Genomic DNA, 15,408 nt, shown 5'->3' with positions numbered 1-15,408 from the left:
GGCACCCAACTTTCAAAGACCTATGCTGTCCCCTATCTGGCCCCCTTCACAGTCTGCATCCAAGGAGCCGCCCATGTAGCTAAGGCAATCTAAGTTATCAGAAGAGGAGAAGCCAGGGTTGGCGTGACCATTAGGTTATGGCCTAGGGCACCATGTTCAATATGTGAAGGAGGGGGCAATAGGGGAGGGAGAGAGAGACCATCCATAATATATCGGGCTCGGTAGTGTGTCCGTCAGTGCTCGCGCATGTTCCCCAGCCCGCCGATAGATGGCGCAGGCGGCTCCCTGGCCACCTTGGAGGCTCAAACACGCCATACAGCGGCCATGTCACAACACCTGCTACAAGAGGTACTCCTGGGGGAATTCAGCAGTCAGCACTACTGCGGAATGCAGAATTTGTGCAGAATTCCTCCTTCCCGCAGATTTCCTCCCTCACCTCGCCGATTTCCTCCCTCGCTGGAAGACTATTCAAAACAGGAAGGACAGCGGCCATCGCAGGACAGGCAGAAAATAGCAGAGGAGACCCTGCCATGCCATGAACGGAGCGCGTCCTGTGGCACACGCTCCGTTTGCGGCAAAGATGAATACCCGGTGCGCCGTTCGCTGTGAAAAGGGAAGGCCCCGTGTGCCGTGATCGGCGTGCTCGGGCCTTCATCTTCACCACAAACGGAGCATGTGCCGCGGGACATGCTCCGTTCGCGGCATGCCAGGGTCTCTGCTGCTATTTTCTGTTCAAGGCGGTGCGGGTACCACAGCATGCCGGTGAGAGAGAATGTGTGTCGGGGAGGGGAGGTTGAGAAGAGAGCAGGAGGGTGTGAGAGAGAGCATGGGGGGGATGCCGGTGAGAGAGAATGTGTGTGTGAGAGAGGGGGTGGTGACAGAGAGCATTGTTGGTAAGAGAGGGGTGGGGAGGGTATGAGAGAGAGCATGGGAGGTAAGAGAGGGTGGGGGGGGGGATGCTTGAGTGTGGGTTTCAGAGAAAGGGAGCCTATATGAGGGGAGGGGGATGCTGGTGAGAGAGAATGTGTGTGTGAGAGGGGGTGTGGGGGAATGCGAGAGACAGCTTGGTTGGTAAGAGGGGGAGTGCGGGGGATGCTTGAGTGTGGGTTTCAGAGAGGGAGCCTATATGAGGGGATGTGTGTGTGTGCGAGAGAGTGAGGGAGCCTGTATGAGGGTGTGTGTATGTGGAAGGGACACTCTTACAGTGAATTTCTAGGGAAATTCTGCTCAAAATATTTAAAATTCTGCAACTTTAAGTAATAACTTTTTTCTTTAATAATTTAAAATGTAATTGCTTAAGAGCATATGTGCCAATAAAAAGGCTCGCCACCCGGGCGTAGAACGTATACAGTTGCTAGTTAATCTATATTCTACTACTGTCAGAGGGCACATTCAACTCAGGGTAGGTTTGGGGTGGGGGGGGGGGGGGGGAAGGGGGCGGTGTTACATTGCTCTGCCTAGAGCACTACAGATCGTTGCACCAGCCCCGAGAGAAGCACCAGCCAAGGTTGCACAGCCTCTCTTTATACTGTGCAAGCCAGGGTCATTACACCTCCTCCTGTCCAGAGAAGTTGAGAAGCTCCTATACCTAAGGTTGATGGGATAGGCAATACTAGGCATTACTCACCCCCCTCCCCATGTATTGACCTTCAGAAGTAGGGAATTTTCAGCAGCCTTTTTTGGACTCCTGCTCTGCTGGCAACTTCATCGATTTAAGGCCAAGTGGAAACATTTCATATTCCTGTGGTAACACTGAAAAACTCTGTCTGCATTTCAATATAGAGAACTATTGCCGGGAACCCTTTGCTATACTACAGGACTTCTGATGCTACAAGTGGGACTCCTGCACAAAGAAGACATCTCATTTTTCATGCTTCGGAAGGTGGTCATCTCCATTCTGCTTGTTTACCCTGGTTACAGCGACGCTGCCCATTCATGAACTGGTGAAATGGAGATATCCTCTCCTGGACAGCGGCGGATTCACGATGTCGGACCGGCCTGGGTATTAGCCGCCCAGGCCGGCCCAGGACACATCACATGTTCTGCCGAGCGCGGCTCTGTCACGGCAGACCACGTGACTGGAGCGATCGGCCCACCGGGGGATGCCCGATCCCCCGATAGGCCAATCCGCCCCTGCTCCTGGAGTATCCATTGTTTTCAGAATTGTCTGCTTCCTGTCTATCCTCCTATACAACTCTGCTCATTGCATCTCTCGGGTCTTTCAGGTTTGCTTATGCCTTATACATTGTTTACAGACATCTTTAGCAAACAATAGGCCGAGAACCTCCCACCCTATCGGCCTTATAATTGTCCCATTGTCTTAATGGCTGGCGAAATACTGCCTCAGGGCAGAGTGAACCCACTATCCATCCCCGAGTCTGAAGCAGTGTCCGAGTCCATTTGGGAGAACCAAGAGAGAGGTTTCATCAGGCCGTCCACTTCTCCTATTGGAGCAGGATTCTTTTCCCTTGGCAAGGAAGATGGTTCTTTGGCTCTGTCTGTCAGGGGTTCCAGGGTCCACTCTTTCAAGCCCATGACAAGGGTTTATATAGCATAGGAGCACACCAATTTCTATCTCCCACATGGGGAAAATGCAAACCTACACTAACTACTTTTCTATTCCCTCCCATAACAATGGCGTAATCTGGCAGGATCTCTACATTATGTTATGCTTTCATACTGTCTTTCTTGAATCGAGTTAGACACACTAAGTACAGTGAAAAGCAGAGACAATAAACTTGCTTACTGGAATAGGCTTTGTTTAGTTAAGTGTTCCCCAGAGGTGTTATCCAATCTGGTCAAGCAGTAGAATATTCCCTCATTAGTATTTGAGAATAACATTAAGTTAAAACCGATCATTTTTGTGAAAGACCTTGGAATAATATTAGATGCTGAACAAAGCTTAAAAAAAAATATATCTATCAAATTGCAAGACAGCTATTATAAACTTCTCACGCTGCGAAGGCTAAAAGCATTACTGGAAATGAATGATTTTAGGACAGTTCTTCAATCTTTGATTTTCTCTAATATCGATTACTGCAATTCCTTGCTTCTAGGATTCCCTCAATCTTGCGAGTACAATAACAACTTGCGCAAATTTCAGATAATCTTTAGAAATAGCTGTGGCCCGCAAAGGGGACCCTCGTAGTAATGCTTTGCTCCAAAACATTGGTTTAATTATAATAACTCATTTAATCACATCCAACACCTCTTCTCAAAAGTTGTATAGTTTTGGACAAATCATAAAATTATGCATCAGAGATCTTTTATAATCTTACATTGAAATTTAGAATGGATAGGTACTTTAGTAATACAGTCAAAGTAATGCATCATATCTTCTGAAGAAACACTAGTTTCTAGTTTATTAATTTTTTATATTCCGTCCATCAGTAAAACCTTCACAACGGTTTACGATACAATAAAAGTAACAAAAATACAATAAATCATTAATAGGATCAAAATACTGGTAAATAAGTAGCTATAAAATAATAAATAATTAAGAGCTAGTACAAATACTAAAATCATAAAAAGATCAACTACAATATAAATTACAAACATTAAAAGAAAAGTGAGCAGAGCTCTGGTATATAAGCCTGGGCTCCGCTCTCTCAAATTGCCTTTGCAACAGGTCCCTTCGGCAGTGGAGTACTCGTTGCCTCTTCAGTTCCTGGTTCCCAATCCTGATTGCCTTCGTTCCTGTTTCCTTGTTCCTGTTCCTTCATCTCTCCTTCCGATTGCTAACCTGGATTGACCTCTGCAATGCCTGAATACTCCGTTGCCTCTCTCCAGCCCCGGACCTCTGCTTTGCCTGACCATCCTTTGACTCTCTCCTCGTCTAGACCTCAGCCTTGCTTGCCACTGCTTCCAGACTGCTGCCAGCCCTAATCCCAGCTTGCCTAAAGATGCCTCTTCAGCCTTTGTCCTGGATGTGGTTCACTCAGGCTTCGGCCTGCTCTTGCTCGGGCGCCTTCTGTCAGACTGTGTTCCTATAGGCGCCCGGGTCTCTGGGATTCTGCCTCGTGCAGTACAGACTGATACCTACACTAGTTGTTGCCTCTGGGCTGACCTCGATCCACCCATCGATGACCACTGACGGAGGCCACCTAAGTCCAGCTGGCCCCGGCACCTAAAGGCTCAACCCACAGGGAACGAGGGCTGGTATTGGTGAAGCGCCAGCTGGCCTCCATCTGTCAGCCCTCGCTGCCTGCCAACGGTGGGGACCCGTAGGATCCCTCCTACGGGTAGCGTCAACCCCACCTCAGCCCAAGGGTCCACCTCCGGCGCATCAGAAAGAAGTCGAGGCCTGGGAAGAATGCCTAACGAGAAGCTAAACAGTTTTAGTCGAGCTGTTACTGACAGAAGCCAAGTGCCAGACAAACGGCCCTAGGAGAATTTGGAGAATTTTGGTATTGCTGTTTATTGAAGACATCAGGGATTTGGAAGGAGATCTTCAGAGGTGGTTATTTTAGTAAAAAAGTGGGATAGTGCTCTTTCTTGTTGCCTCTGATGAAGGCAGTCAGATCCTTCTTGCAAATAAGAAATACTGTATACTATCTGAATGTACTGAAATTCTATGGATTACTGAGAAAAGTACACTTTAACTGTAAACATGTTATAAACTGTGTATATAAACACAGCCAAACTGGGAGCCCATTTTTGGAAGAAGAGTAACAGGACTGATCACAGTTTTCCTCTGATGAATATGTAATCTACTTTTCTCTGCCACCTGAGGTCCACCACACCATCTGTTTGACCTGACAGTTTAAGAGCTCTTATAGCTGGGCCAGAAATCTTACCAAGAGATATCATCGCTACAACTATTTTACTTATGGATGCTTTAGATTAAATATTATTCCTAGACGCAAAAACTAGTCTCCATTAGGCACCTGAAGGAATCTGCAAACACAATAAATAATAGATGGTATCTCAAATGTGAGAGAAAAGAACACTTGGAAGATGAGAGAGGTCCAGGACAGACACTGGAAAAACATTACCACATTAATGTAAGAGGTAAATAGTCATCTGTTTTATTGGCTCATTTTCTCTTCTAATTCTAATGCAAATATTGATGTACTTTCTAATCAATGAGCTACCTCTAAGTATTGCATTACATGGCTGGATTTGTACATATTGTATACAAAGTGGATATTTTCATTTGTTTGTGATGTAAAGTTTTTTTTAAAAATGGGCAGGTTGGTGATTTCAGTGCACTGCCAGAATGCTTCCTAGCCTTTCCCAAGCACCACGGCTGACCAGCCACCACATGAAACCCCAATAATCCTATTCCAGCGCTTTCCTGCAGAGATTAGCATTACTCTGTTAGATGGGAGGGTTGCTTAAGCAGCAGAGACATGAACATGTGACTAATGAGAGAGCGGAAGAGGGCAGCTGGGGGCAAGCTTCCAGGGGCTTTTAAACTCCTTACGGAGAAATCAATCAGCGATGCGCTCTCATCTTCCCCCTTCCTGTGCGATCTTCATGCTCGCTCTCTTTCCAAGGGCGCACACGGCCTTCGCGTGTCTTCCTTTCTCTGTTTACTGTACATAGCACAAGCACCGTGTATTCTGTCCTCTTGCTTCTTTGCCTTTCCATCGTTCTCTCTTTCCGTTCCTGGTGTATTTTTCCCCGTTGGTTTTCATCTCCTGTTTTCTCTTGATTCGCCTGTGTTTTAATCAAAAAAGGACTCTTTCTTTCCCTCCGGCCTTGGTCTTACCCCCATCTCTTTCAATGTCTCTCGCTTTCTCTCTTTCCCACAGTCTCATTGTTTCTTCCACACCATCTCAGTCCATGCCCTCTTCTCTCAAGCTTCTTTTCAAGGTCTTCCCTGTTTCAACGAGATGGACTCAAATCCAGGCTGAATTTAAAAACAAAACAAAACACATTTTACAGAAGAAGCTTAAAGTCTTATTTGAAGCAATGCTGAGAAGGGAACGAGTTATTAGGATCCTGGCATTTCATTGGTTTTTTTTCATAATTTGTAACAGGTAAATTATTTTCACATGAGGACTAGCAGATGATGCAATGTCAACAGGGCAGGCTGGACCACACCTGGTTTTGTAGACAGCTGATTTTCCGATGGGTCACTGACCTGAGGTCTTTTCAAACTGTGCCACAGGCGGCATGTGGCTCTTTTCGTTTGGTAAGGTTAGCGCCGCAAGCACTAGATAGTGCTATCGTACACTTGTCTTTGTAGCTGCCCTAGCCTAGGTTTGTGCGACTGGCCTTGCATCTTTTAAGAGGTGGGGAAGGGAGGGGAAATGGGCTGGAGTTCTCCTTCCCGATCTCTACATCCAGCTTCCTGCTGGAGCCTTCTCCTATGTATTGTCTGCAGCTCTCTGCCGTTTCCAGTCTGCGTTTCTGCTCCTTGTGCTTGCTGACAATCACAGAGAGAATTCTTCTGTTGTGGGGTTTATTTTGCCTGTATCATCCTGGGGGGAGGGGGGGCTGTGCATGGAGCACAGCTGCAATCCCTTCTTTCAGCCCCTGTATCATCCTGGGGGGGGGGGGGGGCGTGCATGGAGCACAGCTGCAATCCCTTCTTTCATCCCCTGATTTCCTCTTTACTTAACCCACCTCGCTGCGGGATAAAGCACGACTTACGCCCAGCTGCTGCATCTTCTGGTAGGGTCATGCACTCCCCACCCCAACTGCAGCTTCTCTCGGGCAACCATTGTGCTCTCTTCTCTAGGGAATGACTGCTGCTGCTGGAGGCATCCAGTGTTCCTCCTTGCCTCCCAGCTGACTGTGGCTCCGCTGCAGTTAAACTGAGGATGAGCATCTCCAGAGGAGGCTGGGGGGCTGCTCTGCAGGATGCCACAACTGCCCCGCACGTGAATATATGCTTCAAAGGGCCTGATCTTCTCCATCACCTGCACCTTGAGCAGCTCCTATTTGATCTGCACTGTTTGCCTCCAGCTCTGGTCTGATTACCACAGCAGCAGCAACTCCAGGGTGGGGGTTTAAGGTTGACCAATCTTCCTGTGCATCCTAATAGGTGAACCAGGTGGTCGCCTAGAGCGTCAGCCATTAGGGGGTGGCAAAGAGCAGCCATGTGGGACCGTGAGCAGAGCCCATCCCACTCACAGCCAAGAGGAGTAGAGACTCGGCGGGCCGCAAGCAGCACCCATCCTGCTCGCAGCTGAGAAATGCAGGAGCTCTGCGGGTCGCAAACAGCGCTCATCCTACTTGTGGCCGAGAGAAGCAGAGTCTCAGGGGGCCACGAGAGGCACCTCTGTTTGTGTGTGTGTGTGTGTGTAAGTGAGAGGGATTGTGTGTGTACAAGAGAGCAATGTTGTGAGTGAGAGAGAGGGAGGGAGTGTTGCGGGAGCGCTGGGGAGTGATCCCGATTCCGGGGAGATGTGTGCCCTTGGACCTCGGCACGACTGCAGAGAGGAGCTGAGGCAAGCACGACATGTCCAAGCATGGGCGGAACAGGCTGACCACCGGAACCCTAACCTCTGCCAAACCTGCACGCACCGATAGAGACCCAACCACGCAATGCTGGTCTCTGGGGTAGCCCTCCGGCCACTCGATAGCCCTTTCAGACTTGCCACTAGGGAGCGGCAGATGCGGCTGGACGGACAGAAGTCAAAGACAGGCAATGATACTGGAACTTAGAACAAGACAGGACCTCGGACTTGGACTAGGCTTGAAGACTCAGACAAGACGAGGACATGAGGATGCTTGGGACTCAGACAAGACGAGGATGCTTGGGACTCAGACGAGACGAGGATGCTTGGGACTCAGACGAGACGAGGATGCTTGGTACTTGGAACTCAGACGAGACGAGGACATGAGGATGCTTGGAACTCAGATGCAAGATGCTCAGACGTGGATGAAGATCAGGCATGGACTCACGGGAGTCAGGTGAGGATTACGGATACTCAGATGAAGACAAAGACTCAGGATCTAGGTTGAGGACAGGAGCAGGCATCTGGGGAGTGCTCGAGGAAGGATCCAACCGGAAGAGGGCTCCAGCCAACGGATAGAAAGGGATTTACTCCCAGGAAAGGTCAACTGGAGATGAGGTCCGGGGCGAGACAAAGCTGAACCCGGAGCTAGGAACTGACGGTACTTCAGGATCAGAACTGGACAAAGGACATCAGGACCGAGGCTTGGAACCTGGAAACATCAGGACTGGAACATAGGACATTGATAACAAAAGGACACCGGTACCTCGGGACACCAGGATATCAAGGTGTCTGGACATCTATGGCATCTGGACATCAGGGACCTCTACAGAGGAGGACCTCAGGGATGTCTGGACCACGACGGACAAAGACATCAGAAGACAGGGAAATCGGAACATCTAGAGATAAGGAGACAACTGGACATCTGAAGACAAGGAGACAGGATCTGACGAGAGACCAGGACATGGAAAGAAGATGAAGACAAAGGCTCAGGGACCATAAGTGAAGACAAGGAACACCAACGAAGATCAGAGTGCCTTGAAGAAGCGAGGAAGGATCACGGAGGACTCCTGGAATGAAGAGCTGGAATTGAAGATCCAGGAGCAGTCCAGCTCCATGACTGGCTCCTTGTGAAGGTATCGACAGAATGAAGGAAGGCCCTCTTTATAGGGTTGAAGAGGAAACACCTTGGAACGTCAGCAAGAAGAGCTCAGGAGGACTGCCCACTGCTGGCCTTTTAAATGAAGAGAGAAGGCGCGGCCACTCGCCTAAGGAAGAGGCAGGACCATGGAGAGCAGCGTCCTGCCGTGAAGGAGGAAGCAGGCCCGACGTCAGCGGTTCCCTGCTGCGAAGAACAGAAGATTGATGGCGGCTCCCTGCTGCATGAAGAGGAGCTCCGGAGCGGCCTCCAGGCTGCGGAGGAGGGCCCGGACGAAGGCGGCCTCCGGGCCGCAAAGATGGACATCGGCGGTGGCTGACCCACCGCATAGAGGAGGATGGTCGGCGGTCTCCTGACTACATGGAGGCCTGGACAGCGGCGGCTCCCTGCCGCGGGCAGCAATGGCCTCCAGGCCGCACTGAGGAGGAACATCAGCGGTGTCAGCAGTGGCCTCCGGGCACCGCTGCAAGGAAAGAGGCTGCTTGTGAGCCTAGCCCGCAAGCAGCATCGCAACAGCGAGCCTGTGAAAGGATGCGTGTGTTAATGAGACAAGGAACCTAAGTGTGTGAAAGAGAGAGGGGGCCTCTCTAAGTGAATGAGGTCGGAGTCTGGACCCGGGGGGGGGGGGAGGGGGGCAGGCACAAGACAGAAGGTTCACGTAGGGCGCTTAATACCCTTGCACCTGCCCTGCAGCCAATTGCCTTCAGATTTTCGGCTCAGGCTGGAGCTCCCTCCCTGATCATCCTGCCATGTTCTGGGCATCTGCCCCTCTTGACCCTGAGGGCTACAGGGCTGCATGGGCTTGTGAAGATAGAAATGGCCCGGGTGCCAGGGAATCCCAGGCTGCATCCGCCCCTGAATAGCATTGAACAGGGTGTGATGTGCCAGTCCGGCATGGACTGCACAGGCATCAGCAGCTCAGGGTCTGCTGCGTGCATGGTCCAGGGCTTGCAGTGGAGGGGAGGCTATAAGCAGGGCACATGCTTCTTCCAGTTGGCAGCAGCAATAGCGGCTCAGAGGGGGGCTGGATCAGGAATTATAAAAAGCTCTGACGGGATGCCTCCCACCACTCGTGCTTCCCCTTCCTGCTTTTATTTTTTAAATATTATTTAAAGTAAAGGGAAGAGGAGCAGCAGACCAGCAACTTCTTTTAAATGCTAATTTATTGTCACTATTGCTTTGTTTTAGAGCTGCGATGGTTCAGGCAAAATTATTTTGGGAAGGCTTAGTCTCTCCAGCTTTGTGTATGCACTGCCTATGAACCATGTCAAATTTGCTTTTCACAATTATATGTTCCCCATACTATTATGAACGGGAATTTTTTTTTTTAAGTCATCTTTTGCCATTGGCCATCAGCGAAGAACTTATTTTAGAAAATCACCACCAGAGCCATGCCCATGGCTTGACCTATGGCCAAGTGAAAAAGTGCAACCTAACCCTGTACTCGACATAACAAATTGGGAGAATGTTTTAATTTATAGCATAACACCATTATTATTCATTAGTAACAACTGGGAAAACTGTGAAGTGTAGGAAGTGTGTAACTGAGATGTGTGGTAGTAGAGAGTGGATTGACTATTCAGAGAGTGAGAGGGGGCGGAGCTAGAGAGTACAGCCACAGAGGGGGGCGGAGCTCAGTTTTCATATGTGGTAGTAGAGAGTGAATTGGACAGTACAGAGAGGGGCAGAGCTGAAGAGTACAGGGAAAGAGGGGAGAGCTCAATTCCCTTACAGAGAGAGTGGAGTGGAGTGGAGCTGGAGAGTACAGGAAGGGAGAGGGGTAGACCTTGATTTACATACCAGTCATGCAGGAGTGAGGTAACTTTCCTCTTTATTATAGTTAGATAATTTCTAAGTAGACAGAAGTGTGACCCTTACATCAGTTTCATTGTGACCCTTAATCTCTACCTCGTTATGCAGTAGGGTTTGAGAGAGGAGGGTGTATATTTAAACCATAATAATATCCGCAGACAGACCCTGAACACATGCGGTACAGCAAAATAGCACCAGAAATGCATCTCTTTCTGTACTGTGCAAAATACAAAGGTATCATGAAATACTCCTTCTCATAGTTGACTTATTCCATTCATTAAACTGAAAATGCTTTTTTTTTCTACCTTTTTTATTTGGACATTTTTCTTATCGTGCCTCTTTCTTCTGATTTTCTCATTTATCTCCTAATCTTTTTTCAGAATCTTCTGTCCATTTTCCATTTCTTCTCCCTCCTCCCGTCTTCCTCGAATTCCCTCTCTGCATCTCTGACACCGATCTTTCCCTGTCATCTCATTTTTCTTCATGATCTCTCTCTCTGCTTCGGCATAAACTAATAACTAGATTTCATCCTTCCTTCTCCCCCCTCATTGGACGGCTCCCTTTATTTTCTGTTGCTATTTAACTGCCTTGTCCTCTCCCTCAACAGCTGCCTCCATTCTTGCTCTCTGAAACCTCTCTCTTCTCCCAAATCATCCCCCCTCCCTCATCTTCCACCCTCCTCTCTCACCTTTCACCCTCTCCTCCCGCATACCTTTATCCAGCCTCCTCTCTTCCCTCCCTCAGTTGTACCCCTCACCTTTCACCCTGTCTTCATCTTCCTCCCCATCTACTCCTCCCCTCTTCTCTTCCATTCCGACCCACCTTGCTTCCTCCTCATCCATTCCCTGACCTCCTCTCCTTCCAACCCCCTCACCTTCCCCTTCAGTCACCTCACCTTTCATCCTCTTCCCCTACCTACTCCTCCCCTCTCACCTTCTATTCTGACCCACCTTGCTTCCTCCCCAACCATTCCCTGACCTCCTCTCTCTCTCCAACCCCTCACCTTCCCCTTCAGTCACATTCACCTTCCATCCATCCCTTCTCCCTCACTTTTCAACCCCCACTCGTCTTCCATTCTTGTTTTCCCTCTCCATCCCCTGCCTTCCCTCCCCTACTCACTCCCACTCACTCCCCCTCCCTTTCCATCCATCCTTTCATCCAGTCTTCCCACTTTCCATCCTTCCCTTCCTTTCCCTCCCCTTCCCTTTCATTCTTCCCCCTCAACTTCCATTCACTCCCTCCTCTCCCTCACTTCCTTGCCTTCCATTTTTTCTCTCCTCTTCCTCGCCTTTCAAGTCCTTCTTCCATTCTTTTATCCTTCTAATCCCCACAGCCTTCATTCTTCCCTTCTCTCCCTCACCCTTCAGCCCCCTCCCCTTTCATCCTTGTCTTCTTCTCTGTTTTCCCTTCTGGAATGAGACTCTTAGTTACTCTTTCAAATGCCAGAATGCCAGGGCCGATTCATCCTTAAGGCTTCCGCTCTTGGCCTGGAGGTTCAGGATAGTCCCTCTAGGGCTGACTGACACAGCTGCACAGTCAGCAGGGCTCTCAACAGGACCAGCTCAAATCACCATCAGTCTAGGGGGAGTGGAGAACTGGAGGCTGAACATGTCCTGCCCTTACCCTCAGCCTGCTTTCAGCCAGGTGCAGGCTGCTCCTGCTGTGCTCTACCACTGTTTAGGATGGCCGAGTTTTCCATGGAATTTTACTCGACACCCTCCCAATCTTGAGGACTGGATGTATGTGTATGTGTGTGTGTGTATGTGTGTGTGGGGGGTGGGGGGGGGGGGGGAATGTTCCCATCTGAGTCTCAGCACAGGGGAGTGGGATGCTATAGTTATCTAGCCACAGTCCTCTCATCACTTGGGTTCCAAGCACCCCCTCCATATACTTTGTTCTATAAAAGATCATTATTTCAACCATCCTCATGAACACATCAACCACAGCCTCTTTCGTGTACAGTTTTCCTCTCTATGAGAATTAAAGCATCTCTGATACATATACACACCCATACACATTCCCAAACATACAGACACATACACACTTCCAAACACACAGCCTCCTCTCTCATACACACATATACATGCTCCTAAACACACAGCCTCCTCTCTCATACACACACATACACTCTCCCAAACACACAACCTCCTCTCTCATACACACTCCCAAACATAGACACATACACACTTCCAAACACACAGCTTCCTCTCTCAGACACACACATACACACTTCCAAACACACAGCTTTCTCTCTCATACACACACATACATGTTCCCAAACAGCCTCCTCTCTCATACACACATATACACTCTCCCAAACACAGTCTTCCTTCTCATAAACACATGCACATCCAACATCCTTCTCTCTCCCTTACATTGGCTTTTCTCTCCCTCTGCCTTCCAAATCTCCCGTCCACCAACAGCCCAAACTTGGATTAAAGATGTCAAGGAGACAGGATTGGGAAACACAAGAGGGAGAGAATGAAAAAGTGTGTGCAACATTCCTCACCCAAATAACAGGACACACACAGGAGGCTGTGTGTTTGGAAGTGTGTATGTGTCTGTATAAGAGAGAAAGCTTTGTGTTTGGAATTGTGTAAGTGTGTGTATGAGAGAGGAGGCTGTGTGTTTGGGAGTGTGTATGTGCAGTTAAGTTCCTGGCTAGAGGCATCGAAAAAGTGAAGCAAATTTGAAAAAGTGCATTATTTGCTGAGCAGAAGAAATGTCATATTGGGTCAGACCAGAGGTCCATCAAGCCCAGAATCCTGTCTCCGACAGTGGCCAATTGAGGTCACAAGTACATGGCAGGATCCCAAACAATATATCCAATCATTTCTTCTTTTAAAATAATTGAAACATTACAAAAAAAATACTATTGGAGCTTTCCCAGTCGCTAAGTGACAAGTTTTATTCACTGACATGCAGAGGAACTGGGTTAAGATTCCTGCTTCCTAATCTGGCTGGGATGAAGGATGCTGCAGAGGAAGCATTCATAGCTCCAGGGAGAGAGACCATTAGCAGTCATGCAACAGACTGCCATACTCAGAGTCCACATTCGCTGTGTTCTGGAGTGAGCAGCAGTTTCTTGCCCCGGGCCAAAACTGGGCTGAGTTGGGTGAGGGATTATAAAAATAGGGAATAAAGCCCCAGAGTGTGACCAAGAAATAGACAACCTGATATTTTGAGATATGGGGGAGGGCAGTAATCAAAGCCATTTCTATGGGTAAAACAGTGATTTATTTCTGTCAGTGTGCCCTATTCTCAGTACAGATAAAAAAAACATGCAGTTTATTCAACAACCTGGGCACTTTTGCCCACACTGTTTCGAGAATTTCCCGGGAAGGGGGGGGGGGGGCGGTGTTGGAATTTGGTTGAGGAAGGAAACAATTCATGTAGTTGTGCATAAGCAAATCTTTACAATGGTAAGATTAGGTGCAAAGAAGGCAGGAACGGATCTCTTCAGGTTTGTTTGGTCCCCCCCCCCCCCCCAATTAGATAATAATGAAAGAAAACCCCACGGGATGAAATTATTCACGGGGTTTGCAAGACTGCACCAAGACTGATTATTATTTCCCCCCCCCCCCCGGTGCTGCTACTGCTATTTAAAATCTGCTTCCTCTCTCTATTGCTTGTTTTCTGTTTTCCGTAGATAAACAGCACAACCATGGACAACAGTCTCTGGTAAAAGGCTACAGGAATAGAGAAAATCTCCTAAGTGTGATTTTAATACCGAGTTCTAGTAACCTTGTAAATCCTGGAGGCAACTAGTTTTGGTAAATTCTAAAGAACCAACCAAATAGATGTAATACCTGAACTTTTGAGACCACAAAAGTTCCCTCTTTAGACGTAACTGCCAGGGTACTGGATGATTTACTTTTTTTTTCCTTCTTACTCCTCAGGTATCTTTCCTGGAATTGCACGGGCAGCTGCCGTTTATATAAATGTTGCGTTTCCTTCTCTCCTCTTGTCTCTCCCTAGACTTTTTATCCGGTTAAACCCGAAACAAATCACAAGAGCTTTCAGCACCACCACCCCCCCAAAGCTGCGGCGTCAAGAGGCCAGGGGATGCACTCACCACCCCTTTGCTGATGTCCCTGGCCTGAGGTCGGCTCCAGCACGCGGCGATAAGGACGCCACAGGACACCATCCGGAAGAGGAGCATCGTGCCAGCGGCGCGAGCGAGCCGGGAGCCGCACTGCGAGCAGCTGAAGAGAGCGGAGGCCAGGAGCAGCACGCTTCCATCCTCAGCTCCGCCCACTCAGGCCCGCCCCGCCCCTTTCTACCTTCTTCCAGCAGCACGCTTCCATCCTCAGCTCCGCCCACCCGGGCCCGCCCCGCCCCGCCCCGCCCCGCCCCTTTCTACCTTCTTCCAGCAGCAGGTCCAGGGCGAGCCGATCAGCCCAACCCACCCAGATCAGCTCAGAAGAACGGTTCCAATATGTTCGGGTCTCCATTTCCCCATCCTATCAGAGCAGCATTACCAAGTATATATATATATATATATATATATATATATATATATATATATATATATATATATATATATAAATATATATAAAAAATATAAAAATATATATATATATATAAAAAATAAATAAATATATATATATATATATATATATATACTTGGTAATGCTGCTGCTCTGATAGGATGGGGAAATGGAGACCCGAACATATTGGAACCGTTCTTCTGAGCTGATCTGGGTGGGTTGGGCTGATCGGCTCGCCCTGGACCTGCTGCTGGAAGAAGGTAGAAAGGGGTATATATATATATATATATATATATATATATATATATATATATATATATATATATATATATATATATATATATTTATTTATTTTTTAGATGATCCAGTTGTTTGTTGCGGCTGTCAATCACGAACTTCCTTTTATCGTTCGGATTTATATTTCATCTTTGTTTCCAAGGAGAACTAAAGGTTTCTGAAATCTCCTGTCTAACTTTTCTCAACATTATGAATCTGAGCAAGGAGAGCATAATATTATTATTATTATTATTCTCTGGGG

At 48.2% G+C, this 15,408-nt stretch overlaps 1 protein-coding gene across 1 annotated transcript in view; it reads right to left on the bottom strand.

The window, feature by feature from the left end:
• MMP25 (matrix metallopeptidase 25) overlaps positions 1 to 14,638 on the bottom strand; it is a 109,416-nt gene extending 94,778 nt beyond the window's left edge. The window contains exon 1 of the mRNA XM_029606779.1: positions 14,456 to 14,638. Coding sequence (XP_029462639.1) covers positions 14,456 to 14,542 — 87 coding nt within the window. The 5' untranslated portion in view covers positions 14,543 to 14,638. The remainder of the gene's footprint in view (positions 1 to 14,455) is intronic.
• Positions 14,639 to 15,408: the final 770 nt, after the last annotated feature.

The sequence above is a fragment of the Rhinatrema bivittatum genome, chromosome 6, assembly GCF_901001135.1.
Source record: "Rhinatrema bivittatum chromosome 6, aRhiBiv1.1, whole genome shotgun sequence".
Lineage (NCBI taxonomy): Eukaryota > Metazoa > Chordata > Amphibia > Gymnophiona > Rhinatrematidae > Rhinatrema > Rhinatrema bivittatum.
Note: the sequence above shows the minus strand (reverse complement) of the source record. Positions and strands in the feature narration are given on the sequence as shown.